Source organism: Notamacropus eugenii, chromosome 2 (genome assembly GCF_028372415.1).
Source record: "Notamacropus eugenii isolate mMacEug1 chromosome 2, mMacEug1.pri_v2, whole genome shotgun sequence".
NCBI classification, from domain to species: Eukaryota; Metazoa; Chordata; class Mammalia; order Diprotodontia; family Macropodidae; genus Notamacropus; species Notamacropus eugenii.
In genome coordinates, this window is record NC_092873.1 from 118,220,001 (window position 1) to 118,239,511 (window position 19,511).

General features: G+C 38.4%; 1 protein-coding gene across 10 annotated transcripts in view; it reads right to left on the bottom strand.

Annotated features, from left to right (window-relative positions):
- The window catches only part of PKHD1 (PKHD1 ciliary IPT domain containing fibrocystin/polyductin), a 640,097-nt gene that overhangs the window by 595,373 nt on the left and 25,213 nt on the right, over positions 1 to 19,511 (bottom strand). For all 10 annotated transcript variants that reach the window (XR_011974315.1, XR_011974316.1, XM_072642432.1 and 7 more), the window contains exons 6-8: positions 17,680 to 17,737; positions 8,612 to 8,690; positions 3,271 to 3,345 (exon numbers count right to left, since the gene is read on the bottom strand). Coding sequence is in view for 8 of the 10 variants with exons in the window: in XM_072642432.1 (XP_072498533.1) it covers positions 3,271 to 3,345; positions 8,612 to 8,690; positions 17,680 to 17,737 (212 nt within the window). In the remaining 2 variants the exon portion in view is untranslated. The remainder of the gene's footprint in view (positions 1 to 3,270; positions 3,346 to 8,611; positions 8,691 to 17,679; positions 17,738 to 19,511) is intronic.

The following is a 19,511-nucleotide window of genomic DNA, read 5'->3' on the forward strand; positions in this document are numbered from 1 at the left end:
TTTGTAGTGTCTACCCTTGTTTTAAATGGGATTTCTCTTTCTATCTCTTGCTGTTGGGTTTTGTTAGTAATATATAGAAATGCATAAGATTTATCTGGGTTTATTTTGTAACCTGCAACTTTGCCAAAATTATTTATTATTACAAGTACTTTTTTTCTTGATTCTCTGGGATCCTCTAAGTATATCATCATATCATCTGCAAAGAGTGATAGCTTAGTTTCTTCTTTGCCTATTCTAATTCCTTCAATTTCTTTTTCTTCTCTTATTGCTACAGCTAACATTTCTAGTACCATATTGAATAACAGCGGTGATAATGGACATCCTTGTTCCACCCCTGATCTTATTGGAAATGCATCTAGCTTATCTCCATATAGTCCCTGAGTTTGTATTGGCAGGTAGACTCTCAGATAATTTATAGTGTCTACAGTAGCTTTAAATGGTATTTCTCTTTCTATCTCTTGCTGTTGGACTTTGTTAGTAATATATAGAAATGCAGATGATTTATGTAGATTTATTTTGTAACCTGCAACTTTACTAAAGTTGTTTATTATTCCAAGTAGTTTTTTACTTGATTCTCTAGGGATATGAAGATTTAAAAGTCATCCTGCAGAGATTTGAGTTGAACTTATGGGAACTAATGAGATCACAAATCGAAATTGTAGAAGGGAAGCCTATGTTTTAGTTTGTTTGGTTTTTGCTTCTCAGAATGGTTCTAGAACAAACCTTCAGACTATATCTGGACTCATAATGAAACATGTTATTCATCTCCAGAAAGAGAAATGTTTACTCAAACTGTAAATCAAAACCTATTTTCCTTCCTTCCTTCCTTCCTTCCTCCTATCTCTCTATCATCTATCTATCTACATCTATGTATCTATCTAGTTATTTTGGAACTTGGCTGATATGAGAATTGGTTTGAATGACCAAACATATTTGCAATGGGCTCTAATTTTCTTGCCTTCTCAGTAGGTGGAAGAGAGGAGAGAAGGGGAGTATTTGGAATGGGAAAATAATATAATGTTAAATTTTTAAAAATAATATAAAAAAACTTGTTTCTGGAGTTTATTTGTAAATCTTTTCCATCAAGTTGAAAAGTGTAGGAAAGAAGGAAACAGGAATTTATAACACTCCCTATGAGAAGGACACTAGGTAGCAAGTGGATAGAGCATTAAGTCTAGAGTCAGGAAGATATGAATTCAAATCTGACTTCAGACATTTATCAACTGTGTGATCCTGAGATAGTTAAAACTCTGTTTCCCTCAGTTTTCTCATCATCTGCAAAATGAGCTAGAGAAGGAAATAGCAAACCACTCCATTATCTTCGCCATGAAAACCCCTAATGGAATCACAAAGTCAGACTCATTTGAATAACAAAAAATGAAAAGGGGGTCTTGCACATGTTAGAGAAGCAATTGTCATCAAACATGTAAATAAGAATATTTTTAACTGAGGTTAAAAACAATTGGAGGATAGAGGAGAAGGGAAACAACATAACAGATAGTCCAAATGTAGGAATAGTCACTCAAGAAAAGAAAGTTTGGTTTCTGGTGTGGTCTATAAGACCTATAAGAATATCCAACATGACAAAACCCAGGAAAGGGAGTAGGGCACGGGCAGTTGAACTTTATAGCACCTTGTGCCAGCAGGTCACAAAACAAAAGGTGGATATTCAGTTGCCCTAAGGAAGAAGCATCTTACCATAATTAAACTCCTGATATAGTCTAGTGAAAGGAACTTTTGATTTAGTCCCAGAGACCCCTGTTTTAAATACCCATATTTTCATTCACCAGTTATAAAACATTGTGCAAATATCCTTATTTCTCTAAGTCTATTTCTTTATCACTAAAATGAAGAGTCATGAGAGAAAATATTTTCTATTACAGTGATCATCCATTATTAATTAGGATCCAGGTTTTTTATTCATTCAGAGACTAGCCCCTGTAGGTCAAACAGCCAGCCTTTGAAGGGCATGACCTGATAGAGGAGATTGTCCTAGTCCTCACGGTACATGATCCTCAATCTTGGGTAGTACATCACCTAACTAGGAGACCTTACTTTTGAATGAAGTGCAAACAGAATCTAATGTCGGTGAATTCATTCCCCAAAGCAGTTAGTCCATTTCCTTGTACCCCTCAATTGGAGTTTAGGGTGATCCAGCTCATGAAGGAGAGAACCAACCAGAGTGGTCTGAGTAGAAATGAACTCCTTTGTCTAGATTTCTGGAGGGGGCTGAGTCTCACGATCAAGCCATATTCTCAGCAGGAGGAGCTAAAAACTTTTAGTCCACCCCCTCATTAATTGCTCACTAATCAGGATTGATTTTCACCTATCAAGAGTATCTTTTCTAAAGTATATTAAAGTTTCCAGTCTCTTCACAGCTTTGTCTTTGGTTCCTGAGAGAAAACATTGGCCATCGATTTATTGATTATTAGCTAGCTTAATGAATAAATTGATTACTATTACTAATTACCCAGAAACTCTGTCTTTCAGGCTTTTCATTCATCACAGTTATAATACTTATACTACCATAACAGAGTTATGAGAATCAAGCAAGATCATGGAAAATGCCTAATAAGCCTTAGAGTATGATGTAAATGTGAGTTCATGGTTTTATATACTAGAAAAATGAATATGTGTGTGTGTCCACATCCTGAATATGGGCAGCTAGGTGATGCAGTGGATAGAGCACCAGTGCAGGAGTCAGGAGGATCTGAGTTCAAATCTCACCTCAGACACTTGACACTCACTAGCTGTGTGACTTCAAGCAAGTCACCTAACCCCAATTGCCTCATCCTGAGTCATCTCCAGTCATCCTGATGTATATCTGGTCACTGGATTCAGATGGTTCTGGAGGAGAAGTGAGGCTGGTGACCTGCACAGCCCGCCCTCACTCAAAACAAAGTCAAGTGCAAGTCATGTCATTATTTCTCTGATGGCATGGTCTTCTTCGGCAATGAAGGATGAGCACACACACCCTGAATATACAGGAGTATGCTGATAAATATTCAAGAATGTGCTCTCCTGGAGAGGAAGAGTGTATGTCCTTCACTTTTAAGTTTAATCTGCATTATTGTCATTTTCCCCATCATTTTCTTAAGTTTAGACAATAACATATTAAATCAAGGTCTAATGTGTAATTTACTGATTTCCAAAGTGCAAATGCTCACACTGAAAGTTGACTCTCAAGAACCAGCCCTAGCAGCATCCAGTACACCTCTAACTCAATGGGTATACTTTCCTGTCTGCGTATACTTAAAAGAAAAAACTCACCTGTTTCCTGTTTCTTTGTCCACAAGAGAGCAGGGTATAATCCCTTCTCCTCCTTGGGCCTGAAGAGTGAGTGGACTGGGTGAGAAAAGCAAAGAAAAGGAAATGGTATCAGAGTGGAAGGTGATTTCTACTGCCTTCTGTGGAATAATTCCTGAGCTGACCTCACTGATAACATCATCTTCCTAGTGCTTCTAGGACAAGGATCTTAACCTTTTCAGGGCCATGGTGCCCCTTGGGAATCTGGTGAAGCCTTTGGACTCCTTCTCTGAATCATGTTTTGTTTTATTTTGTTCTTAATTCATAACTGAAGGAAATTCTTACAAGATTTCAATAAGATTTGAGTGAAAATGAAGATGTAGTTATTTTCTTCCTATTCAAGTTCATAGACTCCCAAACATCTACCCACAGATACCTGTGGATTTCAGGTTGAAATCTCTTGTTTGAGGAGTATGGTGTATGATTATAGGAAGGTGAACTCATCCCAGAAAATGATGTTGAGCTTACTTTGTGGTTCCCTTAAGGTGAAGACAGAAGTGGGTGGCAGAAAGTATAAAGCAAGCTGACATTAATGCTAGCCTTAGCTCTACTACCTGGAAGGTGGTTATCTGTACCATAAATTCATCAGCTCATGCACTCATCAATCCTACTTTCTATTGCAAGTATCCTATACAAAGTCACATCCTCTTTGCATCAACCATGGTACTCTACCCCTGAGAGATTAGTGTACTCAGAAATCAGGTAGAGGTAAGACCATAGGGGTCTGTCTGCATATAGGCAAGTTTCCAAGTTTGGTTTCTACTTCTTTCTAGCTCCAATTATGCCTAGTGATCTTTTCTCTGTACACACAGGGGAATTCTACTGATAACTACCACACCACAGCTGGAAATATAGCTTCCCCCAGTGGAAAATGATCTTTCCCTTTTAATATCTTCAGACAGCCCTTTGGGAGTTTCTTCTATTTTACCATGTATCATTCTCTCTCTCTCTCTCTCTCTCTCTCTCTCTCTCTCTCTCTCTCTCTCTCTCTCTCTCTCTCTCTCTCTCTCTCTCTCTCTCTCTCTCTCTCTCTCTCTCTCTCTCTCTCTCTCTCTCTCTCTCTTTCTCCTCTCTCTCTCCCCCCATCTCTCTCCCTGTCTCTCTCCCTCTCCTTCTCTCAAGAATTCTTCTACCGGGGGCGGAGCCAAGATGGCGTAGTAGAAAGACGCACATACACATAGCTCCGAACCCACAACCCATAGAACAACTACAAAGAAGTAACTCACGGCGAATTCTGCACCCAGAGGCCACAGAACATTGGAGCGAGGGAGATTTCTGTTCTGGAGAGACCTGCAAACCTCTCGTAAAAGGTCCTTCGTGCTGCGGACTGGGCGCCGGGACTGGGAGCTGAGTACAGCCCTGCCGTGGCCGCGGCACCGAGAGGAACAGATCCGAGCGGGCTTCAGGGACGGGATCTCCAGCGGCCGCACAAGTACCTCCACCCACAGGTGACGGGGGTCTGTGAGAGAGTTCCTTTGGCGGGTCGAGGGGGGAGTGGGGTGCCCCCATGGCTCGGGCCCCCTCGGGAGACAGAAGCTGAGGGGCAGCGGCAGACCAGGGCTCCCCAAGCAGGCAGGAGCCTGGATCCATTGTTGAAGGTCTGTGCATAAACTCCCTGAGGGAACTGAGCCTGAGAGGCAGCCCTGCCCTCACCTGAGCATCTGAATTTAATCTCACACTGAATAGCAGCCCTGCCCCCGCCCAAAGCCCTGAGGCTGGAAGCAGCATTTGAATCTCAGACCCCAAACACTGGCTGGGAGGATCAGGAGGTGAGGTGGGTGTGAGGAAAATATTCAGAGGTCAAGTCACTGGCTGGGAAAATGCCCAGAAAAGGGAAAAGAAATAAGACTATAGAAGGTTACTTTCTTGGCGAACAGGCATTTCCTCCCTTCCTTTCTGATGAGGAAGAACAATGCTTACCATCAGGCAAAGACACAGAAATCAAGGCTTCTGTGTCCCAGCCCACTCAATGGGCACAGGCCATGGAAGAGCTCAAAAAGAATTTTGAAAATCAAGTTAGAGAGGTGGAGGAAAAGCTGGGAAGAGAAATGAGAGACATGAAGTCAAAGCATGAACAGCAAATCAGCTCCCTGCTAAAGGAGACCCAAAAAAATGTTGAAGAAAATAACACCTTGAAAACTAGCCTAACTCAATTGGCAAAAGAGGTTCAAAAAGCCAATGAGGAGAAGAATGCTTTCAAAAGCAGAATTAGCCAAATGGAAAAGGAGATTCAAAAGCTCACTGAAGAAAATAGTTCTTTCAAAATTAGAATGGAACAGATGGAGGCTAATGACTTTATGAGAAACCAAGAAATCACAAAACAAAACCAAAAGAATGAAAAAATGGAAGATAATGTGAAATATCTCATTGGAAAAACAACTGACCTGGAAAATAGAGCCAGGAGAGACAATTTAAAAATTATGGGCCTACCTGAAAGCCATGATCAGAAAAAGAGCCTAGACATCATCTTTCATGAAATTATCAAGGAAAACTGCCCTGAGATTCTAGAACCAGAGGGCAAAATAAATATTCAAGGAATCCACAGAACACCGCCTGAAAGAGATCCAAAAAGAGAAACTCCTAGGAACATTGTGGCCAAATTCCAGAACTCCCAGGTGAAAGAGAAAATATTGCAAGCAGCTAGAAAGAAACAATTCAAGTATTGTGGAAATACAATCAGGATAACACAAGATCTAGCAGCTTCTACATTAAGGGATCGAAGGGCATGGAATAGGATATTCCAGAAGTCAAAGGAACTAGGACTAAAACCAAGAATCACCTACCCAGCAAAACTGAGTATAATACTTCAGGGGAAAAATTGGTCTTTCAATGAAATAGAGGATTTTCAAGCATTCTTGATGAAAAGACCAGAGCTGAAAAGAAAATTTGACTTCCAAACACAAGAATGAAGAGAACCATGAAAAGGTGAACAGCAAAGAGAAGTCATAAGGGACTTACTAAAGTTGAACTGTTTACATTCCTACATGGAAAGACAATATTTATAACTCTTGAAACATTTCAGTATCTGGGTACTGGGTGGGATTACACACACACACATGCACACACGCACACACACATAGAGACAGAGTGCACAGAGTGAATTGAAGAGGATGGGATCATATCTTAAAAAAAATGAAATCAAGCAGTGAGAGAGAAAGATATTGGGAGGAGAAAGGGAGAAGTTGAATGGGGCAAATTATCTCTCATAAAAGAGGCAAGCAAAAGACTCATTAGTGGAGGGATAAAGAGGGGAGGTGAGAGAAAAACATGAAGTCTACTCTCATCACATTCCACTAAAGGAAAGAATAAAATGCCTACTCATTTTGGTATGAAAACCTATCTTACAATACAGGAAAGTGGAGGATAAGGGGATAAGCAGAGTGGGGGGGGATGATAGAAGGGAGGGCATGGGGAGGAGAGTGCAATTTGAGGTCAACACTCATGGGGAGGGATAGGATCAAAAGAGAATAGAAGTAATGGGGGACAGGATAGGATGGAGGGAAATATAGTTAGTCCTATACAACACAACTATTATGGAAGTCATTTGCAAAACTACACAGATTTGGCCTATATTGAATTGCTTGCCTTCCAAAGGGAAGGGGTGGAGAGGGAGGGAGCTAAAGAAGTTGGAACTCAAAGTGTTAGGATCAACTGTAATGTTCTTACCACTAGGAAATAAGAAATACAGGTAAAGGGGTATAGAAAGCTATCTGGCCCTACAGGACAAAAGAGAAGACAGAGACAAGGGCAGAGAGGGATGATAGAAGAGAGAGCAGATTGGTCATAGGGGCAATTAGAATGCTTGGCATTTGGGGGGGGAGGGGAGAAAAGGGGAAAAATTTGTAACCCAAAATTTTGTGAAAATGAATGTTAAAAGCTAAATAAAAAAAAAAAAAAAAAAGAAAAAAAAAAAAAAAGAATTCTTCTACCTAAGCAGATTTCTCTTTCTATTTTGCTAGAGACTCCTCCCTACAGCAGCAACACCAGGAGAAGATGGAGAAAAAGGACCCATAAGAGGCCAGAAGACATTGAACGGTAGTGTTTTTTAATAGAAGCAACCAGATGATAGTCAACAAATGCAGCGAGCAAGAGTTCACCATGGGACCTTTGCCTTAGTGACCAAAATTTTGTGTGTTTGCTTTTAGCAGGACAATGTAATCATTAGGTACATCTGCAAAAAGACAGGACCAGAAGACTAAGTGAAGAAAGTTGGAAACACACGCTTTAAAAGTAATGTTTGGAGCCACCTAAGGCTGTTACTCAAACTACTGTGAGTATTAACCCTCTACCTCTTCACTTCTTATTTACTTCAGAAGATGTATTGTAATCCATATGCAACTAATAACCCTTTTAAAGTCATCCAAAACAAAAAGATTTAAATTCACTAAGAATATGGGCTAGAGCCATCTGAATAAATCATGAATTATTATAAGAAATATTCATGCCCTTATATTAGACAGGGTTTTGGGTAGACTCTGGAAGAAGCTGGAAGACATGGGTACCACGGAGGTCCTGCCCATACATGTGCAGTTTAAGCAGGCTGATAGCCGAGGACTTGGGATGCCATCTTGTGGTTTGCCTAAGTATAGCTGAGATGATGACCTCTGTTCCTACATCCACAGTGGAAGTGAGATGGAGCAGCCCACCCTCAGAGCACCACCTGGCAGCTTCCATGGATACTGAGCCTCCTATCTTAGAGTGTCAGTGTAAAACACTGCTCCTGTGTTTGCACTTCCTTGTACTTTACACAAATCTTGAATGAAGAAAGTAATTCTGGTGTTTTGATAGCTTCCTGGAAATACATCAACAACTCAAAGGCTTTCAGTTCTTACCTATTCCTATCAACCTCCCCCAGTTGTATCACAACAATAAAATTTCTAAATGTGTAAATTTACAGCAAGAAGAAACAAATTTATAACTAAATTTCGGATTTTATCATTGTTTTAGAGAGTTCACTTGAGCATGGGAATGTGGGTTTGAGAGAAAGGCAGGTAAAAGGGCTAAGGGAGAAAATCAACAGATACAATTATGGTACAATTCACACTGAGCCGAGAGTGACTAGTTGCCAGTAAATAAATGGACCCGTTTAATCGACTAGTTACAATTGCATTAACAAAGTTTGCTGAAGCCCAACTCACTAGGGACCATAAACTGCAAAGAAGAAAATAGCAATTTGGTGCCAACTGCTTTCAATTTATTGCTGTCAGAGAAGCCACTCCCAGAAAGCATGTGTCCCCAGTTGAAAACAGAAACACACACACACACACACACACACACACACACACACACACACACACACACCTACCTGTCAACGTAGTCAACATCATTGTCAAAGGTTTCGGTCCTTCCAGTAATAATCCAGCCTTGGACTTGTATTAAGTTTCCTGGTTATAAAATAGAAAAAAAGAGAGAGGAAAAAAATTACCTTATAGACTTATAGACTATAGACTATACTGAAGCTTATAGACTGTAGTCTTATAGACTATACTGAAAGCAATGGCACATATTTTATTCTTTCTAGTTTATACCACTTATCTCCTCACCCTTGTTCTGGTCTCCTACTAACCTGATACTACCCCCACCTTTGATAATGCCATCTGCATGATTTAAGAAAAACCTGGGAAGATTTATATGAGCTGATACAGAGGGAAATGAGCAGGGCTGGGAGAATATTGTATACAGTAACAGTAATGTTGCAAGTAAGATCAACTATGAAACATTTAGCTACTCTAATCAATACAATGAGCTATGACAATTTCAAAGGACTCATGAAGAAAAATACCATTCACCTCCAGAGAGAGAACTTATAGACTCTGAGGGCAGAATGTAGTACATATATTTTTCTCTTCATTTTTCTTGCTTCCTTTTTTTCACGAGTTGGCTATTTAGAAGTGTGATTTGCCTGACTTCATATATACAATGAGCATCATATTTCTTACCTTCTCAGTGGCTGGGGGAGAGGGAAGAGGGAGGAAGAGAATGTGGAACTAAAAATAAAAATGTTAAATAATTTTTTAAAGGAATAACTCCATTCTCAGGCTTATAGCCTCTTTATCCTATCCTTGATAGCATCCTTCAGGATTTCAACATCAATGTTTGTAACCATTCAAATACTTTCCCTCACTATTTCTGGACCTCCTTACGTCCAACTACCATATTCTCTTTTATTCCCATCACCCTCAAGTAGATAACCACTTGAAAATTTCCACTTATTTAGAACTTTTTTACCTTCAATATCCCTCCTCGTGACCTCTGCTCTTATGAATCTTCCATTGTCTACTACACCACCAAGATAATTCAATCTTCACTTACTTTTCCACAAAACTCAGGTTCAGGTTAACCAGTTACTCTATGATCTTACCAAAAACTTATGGCATCAATTTCAATCTATTTCACACCCACCCTGACAATTTCAAATCCTACTTTTCCATTCCTACTGGGAAGCTGCCATGTGTTCCCTGAAACAGTCACATATACATGCCAACTTATTATACTTCCTCTAATATAATAACTTCACCTGGGACTACATCGTATCTCAATAATCCTCCTACTGCCTTCCTTTGGGATTCTCCATGAGGATTATTTCAAACTCTTTAGTCTCCTCAATTTCCATTTCCCTTTCTTTCATCAGATATCCTTGTTTTCTACCTTACTAAAATCAAATAAATCTACATGAGTTTCATGGTGGCCACAGATACAGATCATGCTGGGATGCTGAATGGTGTGATTGACCACAGATAATAAAAAAGCAGTGAGCAGCCTGAACCCCTCCGGCAAATAATTTTTAGCAAATCTAGCGTTTGAACTCATTGTTCTTCACTCTGACTTCTGGAAGGTTCCCTTTGCACAGGACCTCAGCCTTGTTTGTTGCCCTTGAACTAAAATATGCCTGGCCTGCTTCTTCGGTTCTTTCTTTGGCACTATGCTAGGTGACACAGTAGACAGAGTGCTGAACCTGGTATCCCACCTCAGATACTTATTATCTGCATAATGATAGGCAATAGTTGTCTGCCTCAGTTTCCACAATTCTAAAATGAAAATAATAAGAGTGCATACCTTTCAGGGTTATTGTGAGGATCAAATGAGATAATATTTTTAAAGCGCTTATGACAATGCTTGGCACTTAGTAGGTGCCATATAAATGCTAGCTATTATTACTATTAGATATCTGCTTTCTTTTATTTACATATAAAATAAAGCATTGCCTTTCTTTTTTAAATTTATTTTATTTTGATTTGTGCAATAAAACAATCATTTCCATAATTTAGTGTAATAAAAAGGATAATTGTACATGAAATTGCAAATTTATTATGTACAACTTGCTATTCTTTTCAAATGTGTAATAAAGCTGCCATGCAAATTTCTTTTTTTCTTCCCTCCCTCCATCCTAAAGATGGCTGCCATTAGACACAAATAGGTGTATATATGTGTGTGTGTATACATATATGTGTGTGTATGTAAAATTATTCCATACATACTTCTATTTATCAGTTCTTTCTCTGGATGCAATAGTATCTTTCTTCATATGTCCTTCATTGTTAATTTGGGTATTTGTAATAGTCAAAATGACTTATTCATTCAAAGTCATTCTTAGTACAATATTGCTGTTATTGTACCCAACGTCTTCTTGGCTCTGTTCTCTTTGCTCTTCATTATTTCGTGCAAGTCTTTCCATATCATTGAGCTCATCATTTCTTATAGTACAATGGTATTCCATCACAATCATCTATCACAACTTGTTCAGCCATTCCCCTATTGATGGGCATCCCTGCAATTCCCAGTTTTTTGCCACCACAAAGTAAAAGGAAAAACCATAAAAGTCCCTTTATTCTGGTTGTCCCATCACATTAATGTACTTGGTCTACTTTAACCTTGATTCCAAATTCTCTCCTCAAGGATTTGAGCACTGAAGTCTGTGGGCTTCGATATTACTCAGTTTGAAATTCCTCAGCTTCCCTCCTCTCCCCCTGTCTCTGACTCTTTGGGCACTACCTCATTCTTCCCAGATATCTCAATACTAAGTGTCCCTCCTTCCACGCTTTCACCGAGCACTTAATTTCATCCTCTTTTGGAAACTTACTATACCAATTACCTCATCTCTTTCTTACAAGATCAAGTTTTCTCTGTCAAATGGATCCTCTCCTTAGTCAACAAGCATGAATTTAGGTTTAGATTTGGAAGAGACTATAGAACCCCTCTACTATAATTCTCTTCATTTTTTAAACAAAAGTCAAAAGTGGTTAAAGGATTTACCCACAGTCCAGAGTTAGTAGGAGTCTGAGGTAGTATTTGAACCCAGATTTCCAAGTTCTAAGTCCAGCTCTCTATCCACTATACTATCCTGTCTCTCAGGCCTTTCAATCATGCCTCTCATTATATTTTTTTCTCCCTTATTGAGATTATCTGTCACATAGTGGACACTTATAAATACTTGCTAAATTAATAATGTTAAAATCATTTACTAAATATAAAAGTAAATGAATGAATGAATATCTAGTGATTGATTAGGAAGAAAAACACATATTTCCTTAACTCTGCTGCTCAATGAAACTATAATTCCATCTCTCTACTTCTTTTGTTGTCATTTTCTATCATGTCAGACTCTGTGACCCTATTTGGGGTTTTCTTGCAAAGATACTGGATCAGTTTGCCATTTTCTTCTCCAGATCATTTTACAGATGAAGAAACTGAGGCAAATAGGGTTAAGTGACTTGCCCAAGGTCACATAGCTAGTAAAGCATCTGAGGTTAGATTTGAATTCTGGAAGAGGAGTCTTCCTTATTCCAGGCTGGGGTCTCTGCACTATGATGCCACTTAGCTACCCTTATCTATTCCTCCCTGTAGCTTCTCTTTGCTCCATTCTGTTCCTTCCTTACCCCTTGTCATCTGGCTTCTCTACCTCCACTATTTTAATAAGACTCTTTCCTTAAAGTTCACAATGGCCTCCTACTAGCCAAATCCAATCCTTTACTCAGTCCTTATCCCTGGACCTCTATGCAGTATAAGCTCACTCTTCCTCTCAAAATCCCTCCACCCTTTGTACTTCGTGATTGGCTCGTACCATTCCTGTTCTGATTCTTTTGCTGGTTCCCCTTCTTCCAACCACCCTCTCTAAATGGAGCCTTCTCTGAGGCTCTGACCATCGCTCTGTCCACTCTTCTATTTACCGTATTTCACCACATAACTGTCACCATCGTCTAATCGTGGCACCCTGTTGTTGTTTTCAGTCCAAAAATTGCTTTATAACCTTTCACCACATAATTATCACACCGCTTAAAAGGTAAGCAGAGCAACAACGTATTCACCAGTGGCATATGCTCACGTTGAGAACTGCGAGCCTGTAAGTTTCAGTGCACGCGCATTTTCAGCGTATTTTCAAAAGCCAGCTTGCTGTGGTTTATTTAGAGCACTACAGTACTAATGGTATTGTCCCTCAACCCAATGAAAAGTGAGCATTTAGGGTTAGGGTCGGAGGAGTGGGCGGGCAATCAAAGCTACTGTAAGTCGTGTGATGTGGTAAGACTTGCATATTCCTAATTTTAACATATTCACAAGTATTCCGTGCATCTTAATCTTTCACCAAAGATGGTTTATTAATAAATAATTTTAAGTAATACCAGCACAACTTAAATAAAAAAGCTTCACATAATGGTTGCACCCCCCTTTTTTGCAAAAGAAAATGGCATAAAATCTGCTATGATTATGCTATGAAATATGGTACTTAATAAAGCCATCCTATCCCCTCTGTGTTAATGATTCATTCTTCCCTTATCCCAAACTTTAGTCCCAAATTTTATCCCAGTTCGTGTTTCCAACCAATCACCTTGCTAGACATCACCAGTCTGGATGTCCCACCAAAAATCTCAAATCCAAACAGCATAATACAGTAGTACAACAAACGTTTATCAACGTTCTGCAAGACATTGGTAGAGACTGAAAGTTTCAATGAGACACAGACCAAACAGTGTTCACTTTAAAAGCCTCCTCTTCCTTCTAACTCTGTTAATTTTATTAAGGGCATCACCATTCTCTAGACACTGAGAATGGAAAAGTCATGGTCATCTTGAACTCTTTCTCTCCCTTCTCCAAAATATCTTTTCATTCATTTATTATTATTCTAGGGAGATTATTGAGATTAGATAGAATGACTGGTTGTTTGTGCTGGGGTTTTTTTTAGCACTTTAAGGTCTGTAAAGTATTTTATATATTTTTTCTAACTAGAATCTTATGACACTTGTGAGAGGTAAGTACTTAGAAGTATTATTATAATATCCATTTTACAAAAGAGAAAACTGAGACTCATACAGGTGAAATTACTTGTCCTAGATCAGACAGCTAGCAAGTGTTGGAAGGAGGATATGAACCCAGGTTTTCATACACCAAGTCCAATGTTCTACCCATGATGCCATTCGTACGTCTATCACCCTACTTCAGGCCCTCATTATACCTCTTTTTCTTAATTCCTATGTTTTGTTTTGACTTGATATTTATATATTAGTCCTACTTCATGAGAGGTTTATAGTAACCAAGTAAAACAGTTCAGTAAAACTAATAATACAGTGACCTCATCTGAAAGGGCAAGCAATATTTATGTATTTCATATATATATTTATACTCTTGTCACTGTTCTATTTTTTTAATTAACAAAAACTTATTTTTCTCTCCCTCACATCCCCCACACTATTGGGGACAAAAAGAAAAACAAATTTCTTATTATATATGTGTGTGTGTGTGTGTGTGTGTGTGTGTGTGTGTGTGTGTGTAATCAAGCAAAAAAAAATTCCCTCAGTGGCTGTGTGCAAAAATATGTATCATTCTGCTTTTTAAAAGATGGGAAGTGATTGTAGAAGTGGAACTAGGGATAGGCAAGTTGGATAGTAACCAAAGGCACAATATACACAGAAGGAGTTTTCAGGAAGAAAGCTTTTCAATAAATGCATACATTTTAATGCTTCCCAAATTGCACTCTCCGTGACTCTCCATATTTATTCAGTAATGTCAGGTCTCACGTGGCATAGTTTTTAAACCTTGCCTAAGGCAAAAAAATCTTTTGCCTCAGTTCTGATCTAGGAAGGAGGGAAAGAGGTGGTATAGAAAGGAGAAATATGGGCCCAGAATCCAATTTTATTTATTTATACAACTTCTGCCTTAAGTCAGTCATGGAGATGTCTTCACACACCCAAAATATGTGGCATAGGAATATGCTAAATTCCATATGAATTTTAATAGCCTTTAAGTTAGAGGAAGAAGGACAGAGAAAAGATATATCATATTGTTTCTTTGTTTTTGATCCAATGCCCAGCTTTGGTGGGCATGAGAAATTATGACTTAGAGCTCCCAGTATCTTCTTTGTTTTCAGCTACCAGGTTGCTACCCAAGGCAGATGAATGGCTAAACTGAACTAAGAGGCAATGGGAAATTAATTGTCACAGTGGAGAACTGTTAACCACACATTGAAGTGCAAATGTTCATAAAACTTCCTCTTGGATGCTCCCATCTTACACACACACACACACACACACACACACACACACACACACCTAGTTGCTAACTCTGGGCAGGCTTCCCAAATGAGATAAGTGTAATTGTCTGGAAAGACATTGCCAAGATGCAGCCTTGTGGATCTCACCCAGGGGGACCTCTCCAACAGTGCCAACAAGCTGAGCATTTACAGAGAAGGATGAAGAAACCCCAAGGTGGAGAGAATGGTGATGGCAAGGGAGAGAGTTCAAACTTGGGTGGAAGAAATTGAACTGGCAGAGCTGGGTGCCAGTGGACATTCCACTCTACCTCACACCCCAAAGGTACCACAGCCTCCCTCATCCTTCACTCTTAGAAAGGCTTACATCATCTAAAGTCACACCATGTAACTCCCAGTGAGCTGGGATCCATGCTTCTCCACATAGCTCTCTTATGGATTTTGTCTCTTTTTAAGAGCAGTCAGTTGTTGATAGCCCACAGGGAAGCAGATGTGTGGATAATCTCAAAGAGAAAAATAGCCCCAAAGTCATTTATATTTTTCATTAGTGAGAGACATAATAGGAAGGCAGTGATGTGGTAGAGAAGAACATTGAATTTGGAGACAGAAAAGCCACATTAAAATCCTGACTATCATGTATTACCTATTTGACTTTGGGAAAGCATTCGGCCCTCTGAGTCTCAGTTTTCCCATCTGCAAAGTTAGAGAATTGGATGAGGTTCTCTAAGGTCCTTTCCAGTTCTAAAATTCTATGATATTACAAACTTGCAATTGGTTGTACTATTTCAAATTGATAAGAAAAATCATCAAAAACATTTATTGCAAGACAATTTTGACTTTCTTGACTAGTCAATACTCTTCAAAACAACTCAATAAGAATTTCTGTTGTTTTTCAGCTTATTGCTTATCATCTCTCCTTGAGAACAGATGCTCTAGTTTTCTATCCCTTCTCCCTTTCATTCATTCAATAACTGGAGGTCAAAATTTTTGTGGTTGTTCATCCTTCCTTTTTGATGAGGATCAATCACCAGGGTGATGTCTTGACTCTGCACATCAGTCTTATTCTTTTCTCCAGTCATCAGAATCCCGTGTGGACACCAAATCAGCTTTAGACACAGTGAAGCTCAGCAGTCTTAACTCTCAAGTGATCCACCAACCTCAGCCTTTCCCAGTAACAGGGATTACAGGCATGGACCACTTGTCAGAACCAGCCCTCTCATTTTACAGGTAAAGAAACTGAGGCCCAGGGAGACTAAGTGACCTGCCAGTTTCACAGAGGCAATAAGTGGCAAAGCTGGAATTTGAATCAAGGTCTTCTGACTTGGTTAAGTGTTCTTTGCACTGCAGTACCCTTGCCTCTCTAATGAAAACACCTTCAAAACAGAAATATTTCATTTTTGTCTTTGAATCCTCAGCACTTCATAGTGTCTGGCATCTAGTGGCATGTAATAAATGCATATTGTATTGAATGTATGTTGTATAATAATAAATAAGTAAATACAATAGATTTATAATAATAAATACAGTGGAGACACAGTACAATACGATAGAGAGAGAGAATAAACACAAAGTAATTGACCACAACAAAGAGATTAATGTGGTCAGACTTACACTTCTGAATATCAGTTTGGCAGCTGTGTGGAGGATGGAATGGAGAAGAGAGAGACTGGAAGCAGGGATAATAATTATTAATAATAATTAGAAGACTAACTTTAACCCTAACCCATGCAATCATCCAAGCAAGAGATTATGAGGGGCTGAATAGAGAGAAAGTGATGGATGTAAGAAGTGCTGTAGAGATAAAATTGACAAGACTTGGCAACTGATTGAAGATGACAGATGAGGAAGGGGAAAAAATAGAGGGTGATGCAGAAGTTGTAATCTGAGCGGCTGAAAGAATGTCCTCAATAGAAATAGGAAAGATTGATATATTAGTGTGTTTCAGGGGTACAGGAGCCTGGGAGACAAAATGGATTCCATTTTGGATAAATTGAATGTGAGATGCCCACATGAAATCAAAGCAGAGATGTACAGAACTTGGTATTACAGGACTGAAACTCAGAGAGAAAGGAAGGGTGGATATGCAAATTTGGGAGGAATCTGCATTGACATGATGGTTGAGGCCATGAGTACAGATGAGATCACCAAAAAAATAGAGTGTAAAAAGAGAAAAGGACATAGGGCAGAGTTGTGGGGTACACTAACCTTCGGGGGTTAGGGGCAGGTTGCAGGTGACACTGGGGATATAAAAGGAAAAACAAAACAGTCTCTTTTCCCATTCTACAAGGGAGAGCTTTCCATTTATTTTTTCATATTCCATGTTAATCTTAATGGCCTCTCTCAAAATGATATCTCCCATAGTAGGAAAGGTTGACAGCAAAGGGGATTGGATGATGGTCCTAACACTTAGCTGGTAGGCAACAACCATCTACTGTTGATGACCTTAAAAAATGATGGTTAACTCAAAGCATCCATTCCTTGCCTGAATCACACAGAAGACTTGATTCCCTTAATTCTATTTACATGTCTTTAAATACACTGTGCAAAGATATAGTAAAATAGGCCAGGGATAAAGAACAAACCAGATTAAAGGCAAAAAGTTGGAGAAGAGACCAATTTTTTTAAGCAACAGAAAGAATGATCAGGAATAGAGGAAAATAAACAAAACCCATTCAAAGTGATTAAGAATTGCATTATTGATCATGGATTATATAGATGTAGAGCATCAAAGTATCTTAAGTGGTCATCTGGTCCAGCTTCCTCATTTTACAGATGAGGGAAACGAGGCACCGAAAGGTGAAAAGAGTCAACCAAGAGTCACACAGTTAGTAAGAGTCTGAGATGAAATTTAAAACCAGATTCAAAAGTCTCTGCTTTAATACAATACTGCTTACCTGGCACTCCAGAGGGTGGGTATACTTGGTAAACAACGGGTGTCTGTGCCTTGGAAAACTATAAGGAAACAAAGATTCATGTGAACATTTTCATAAGATTCACAGCTGGAATCACTCACCTTTCCCAGTGAAATATTAATTGGTTTAGTTATAAATGGTTAACTTTTCTCAAATGATTTTACATCTATGATCTCATTTTATCCAAACAACATCCTGGCCTGGGGGGTAGGACAAATATTAGCATCCATCTCTTGATCAAGGAAAGTAAGACAGGGAAGTAAAGAACCACACAGCTACCTGAATGGTAGACCCAGGTCTCCTGACTGCCAGCCCCATGATCTTTCCACCATTTTTAAGTCATATGTCCACATCAAGAGGCAGAAATCTTTCAGAGATCGCAAGCCAAGTCTTTATGGAGTGACTGGTGGGAATAGGTGGAAGGGAGTCACCACCCAAGTGACCCTCAAAGGAAACTCTCTGATGTGAGTCCCCAGAAGGAACTCATAGATAGAGAAATAAGGATATTCTAGAAGCAATGATATAAAACTCATATAGGACCAGGAGCCACTAAACTGTATATAAGAATCCCTTTGCATTCATATTGATTTAAAAATCATACATTAATGTTATTTATATTCTATTGTATTTTTATTTGTTTTGTTAATATTTTCCAATTACATTTTAATCTGGTTTGGCCAAAATCAGGAGTATTATGTGGACTGTGTTTTTGACACTTCTGATCTAGTTCAACCCTTTCATTTCAAAAGTGTGAAAATTATGAAGAGACACCATACCAAAATTTGTGGGAAGTAGCCAAAGTAGTATTCAGGAGTAATCATATATTTCTAAACACTTAAATAAATAAAAGAAAGAGAAAACCGATAAATTGGACACATAACTTTAAAAAAAGAAACTAGAAAAAGAACAAATTTAAAATTCCCAATTAAAAACCAGAATGGAAATCCTGAAAATCAAAGGAGAGGTTGATAAAACTGAAAGTAAAAGAAACCAAAGAAGTAATAAATAAAACTAAAAGTAATTTTATAAAAAAAAAAAAACAATAAAATAAACTGTTGGCTAATTTGCTTTTTTTAAAAAAAGAAAGAAGAAAAGCAAATTAGCATCAGAAGTGAAAAGTAAGAATACTCCACCAATGCGAATGAAATTAAAATAATTATTAGGAACTGTTTTGCCCAATTATAAAACTGACAATCTAAGTGAAATGGATGAGTATTTACTAAAATAGAAGTTGACCAGATTAACAGACGAGAAAATAGAATACCTAAGTAACTCTATCTTAGAAAAAGAAATTGAATAAGCCACAAATGAGCTTCCTATGAAAAAATCTCTGAGACCAAATAGATTTACAAGTGAATTCTACCCAATATTTAAAGAACAATTCGTTCCAATACTACATAAACTACTTGAAAAATAGGTAAAGAAGGAATCCCACCAAATTCCTTCCATGATACAAATATTACTTTGATACCTAAATCAAGGAAAGCAAAAACAGAGAAAGAAAACTATAGACAAATTTTCCTAATAAATATTGATGCAAAAATGTTAAAAGAAATATTAGCAAGGAGACCACAGCAACATATCACAAAAATCATACACTGTGATTACATGGGGTTTATACCAGGAATTTAGGACTGGTTCAACGTTAGGAAAATTATTAATCATAATTGACCATATCAATAACAAAAATCATATGTTTCTAGCAATAGATGCAGAGAAAGATTTTGACAAAATACAACATTCATTCCTATTTTTAAAAAAAATGAGAAAGCATAGGAATCAGTGGAGCTTTTCTTTCTTTTTAAATTGATAAC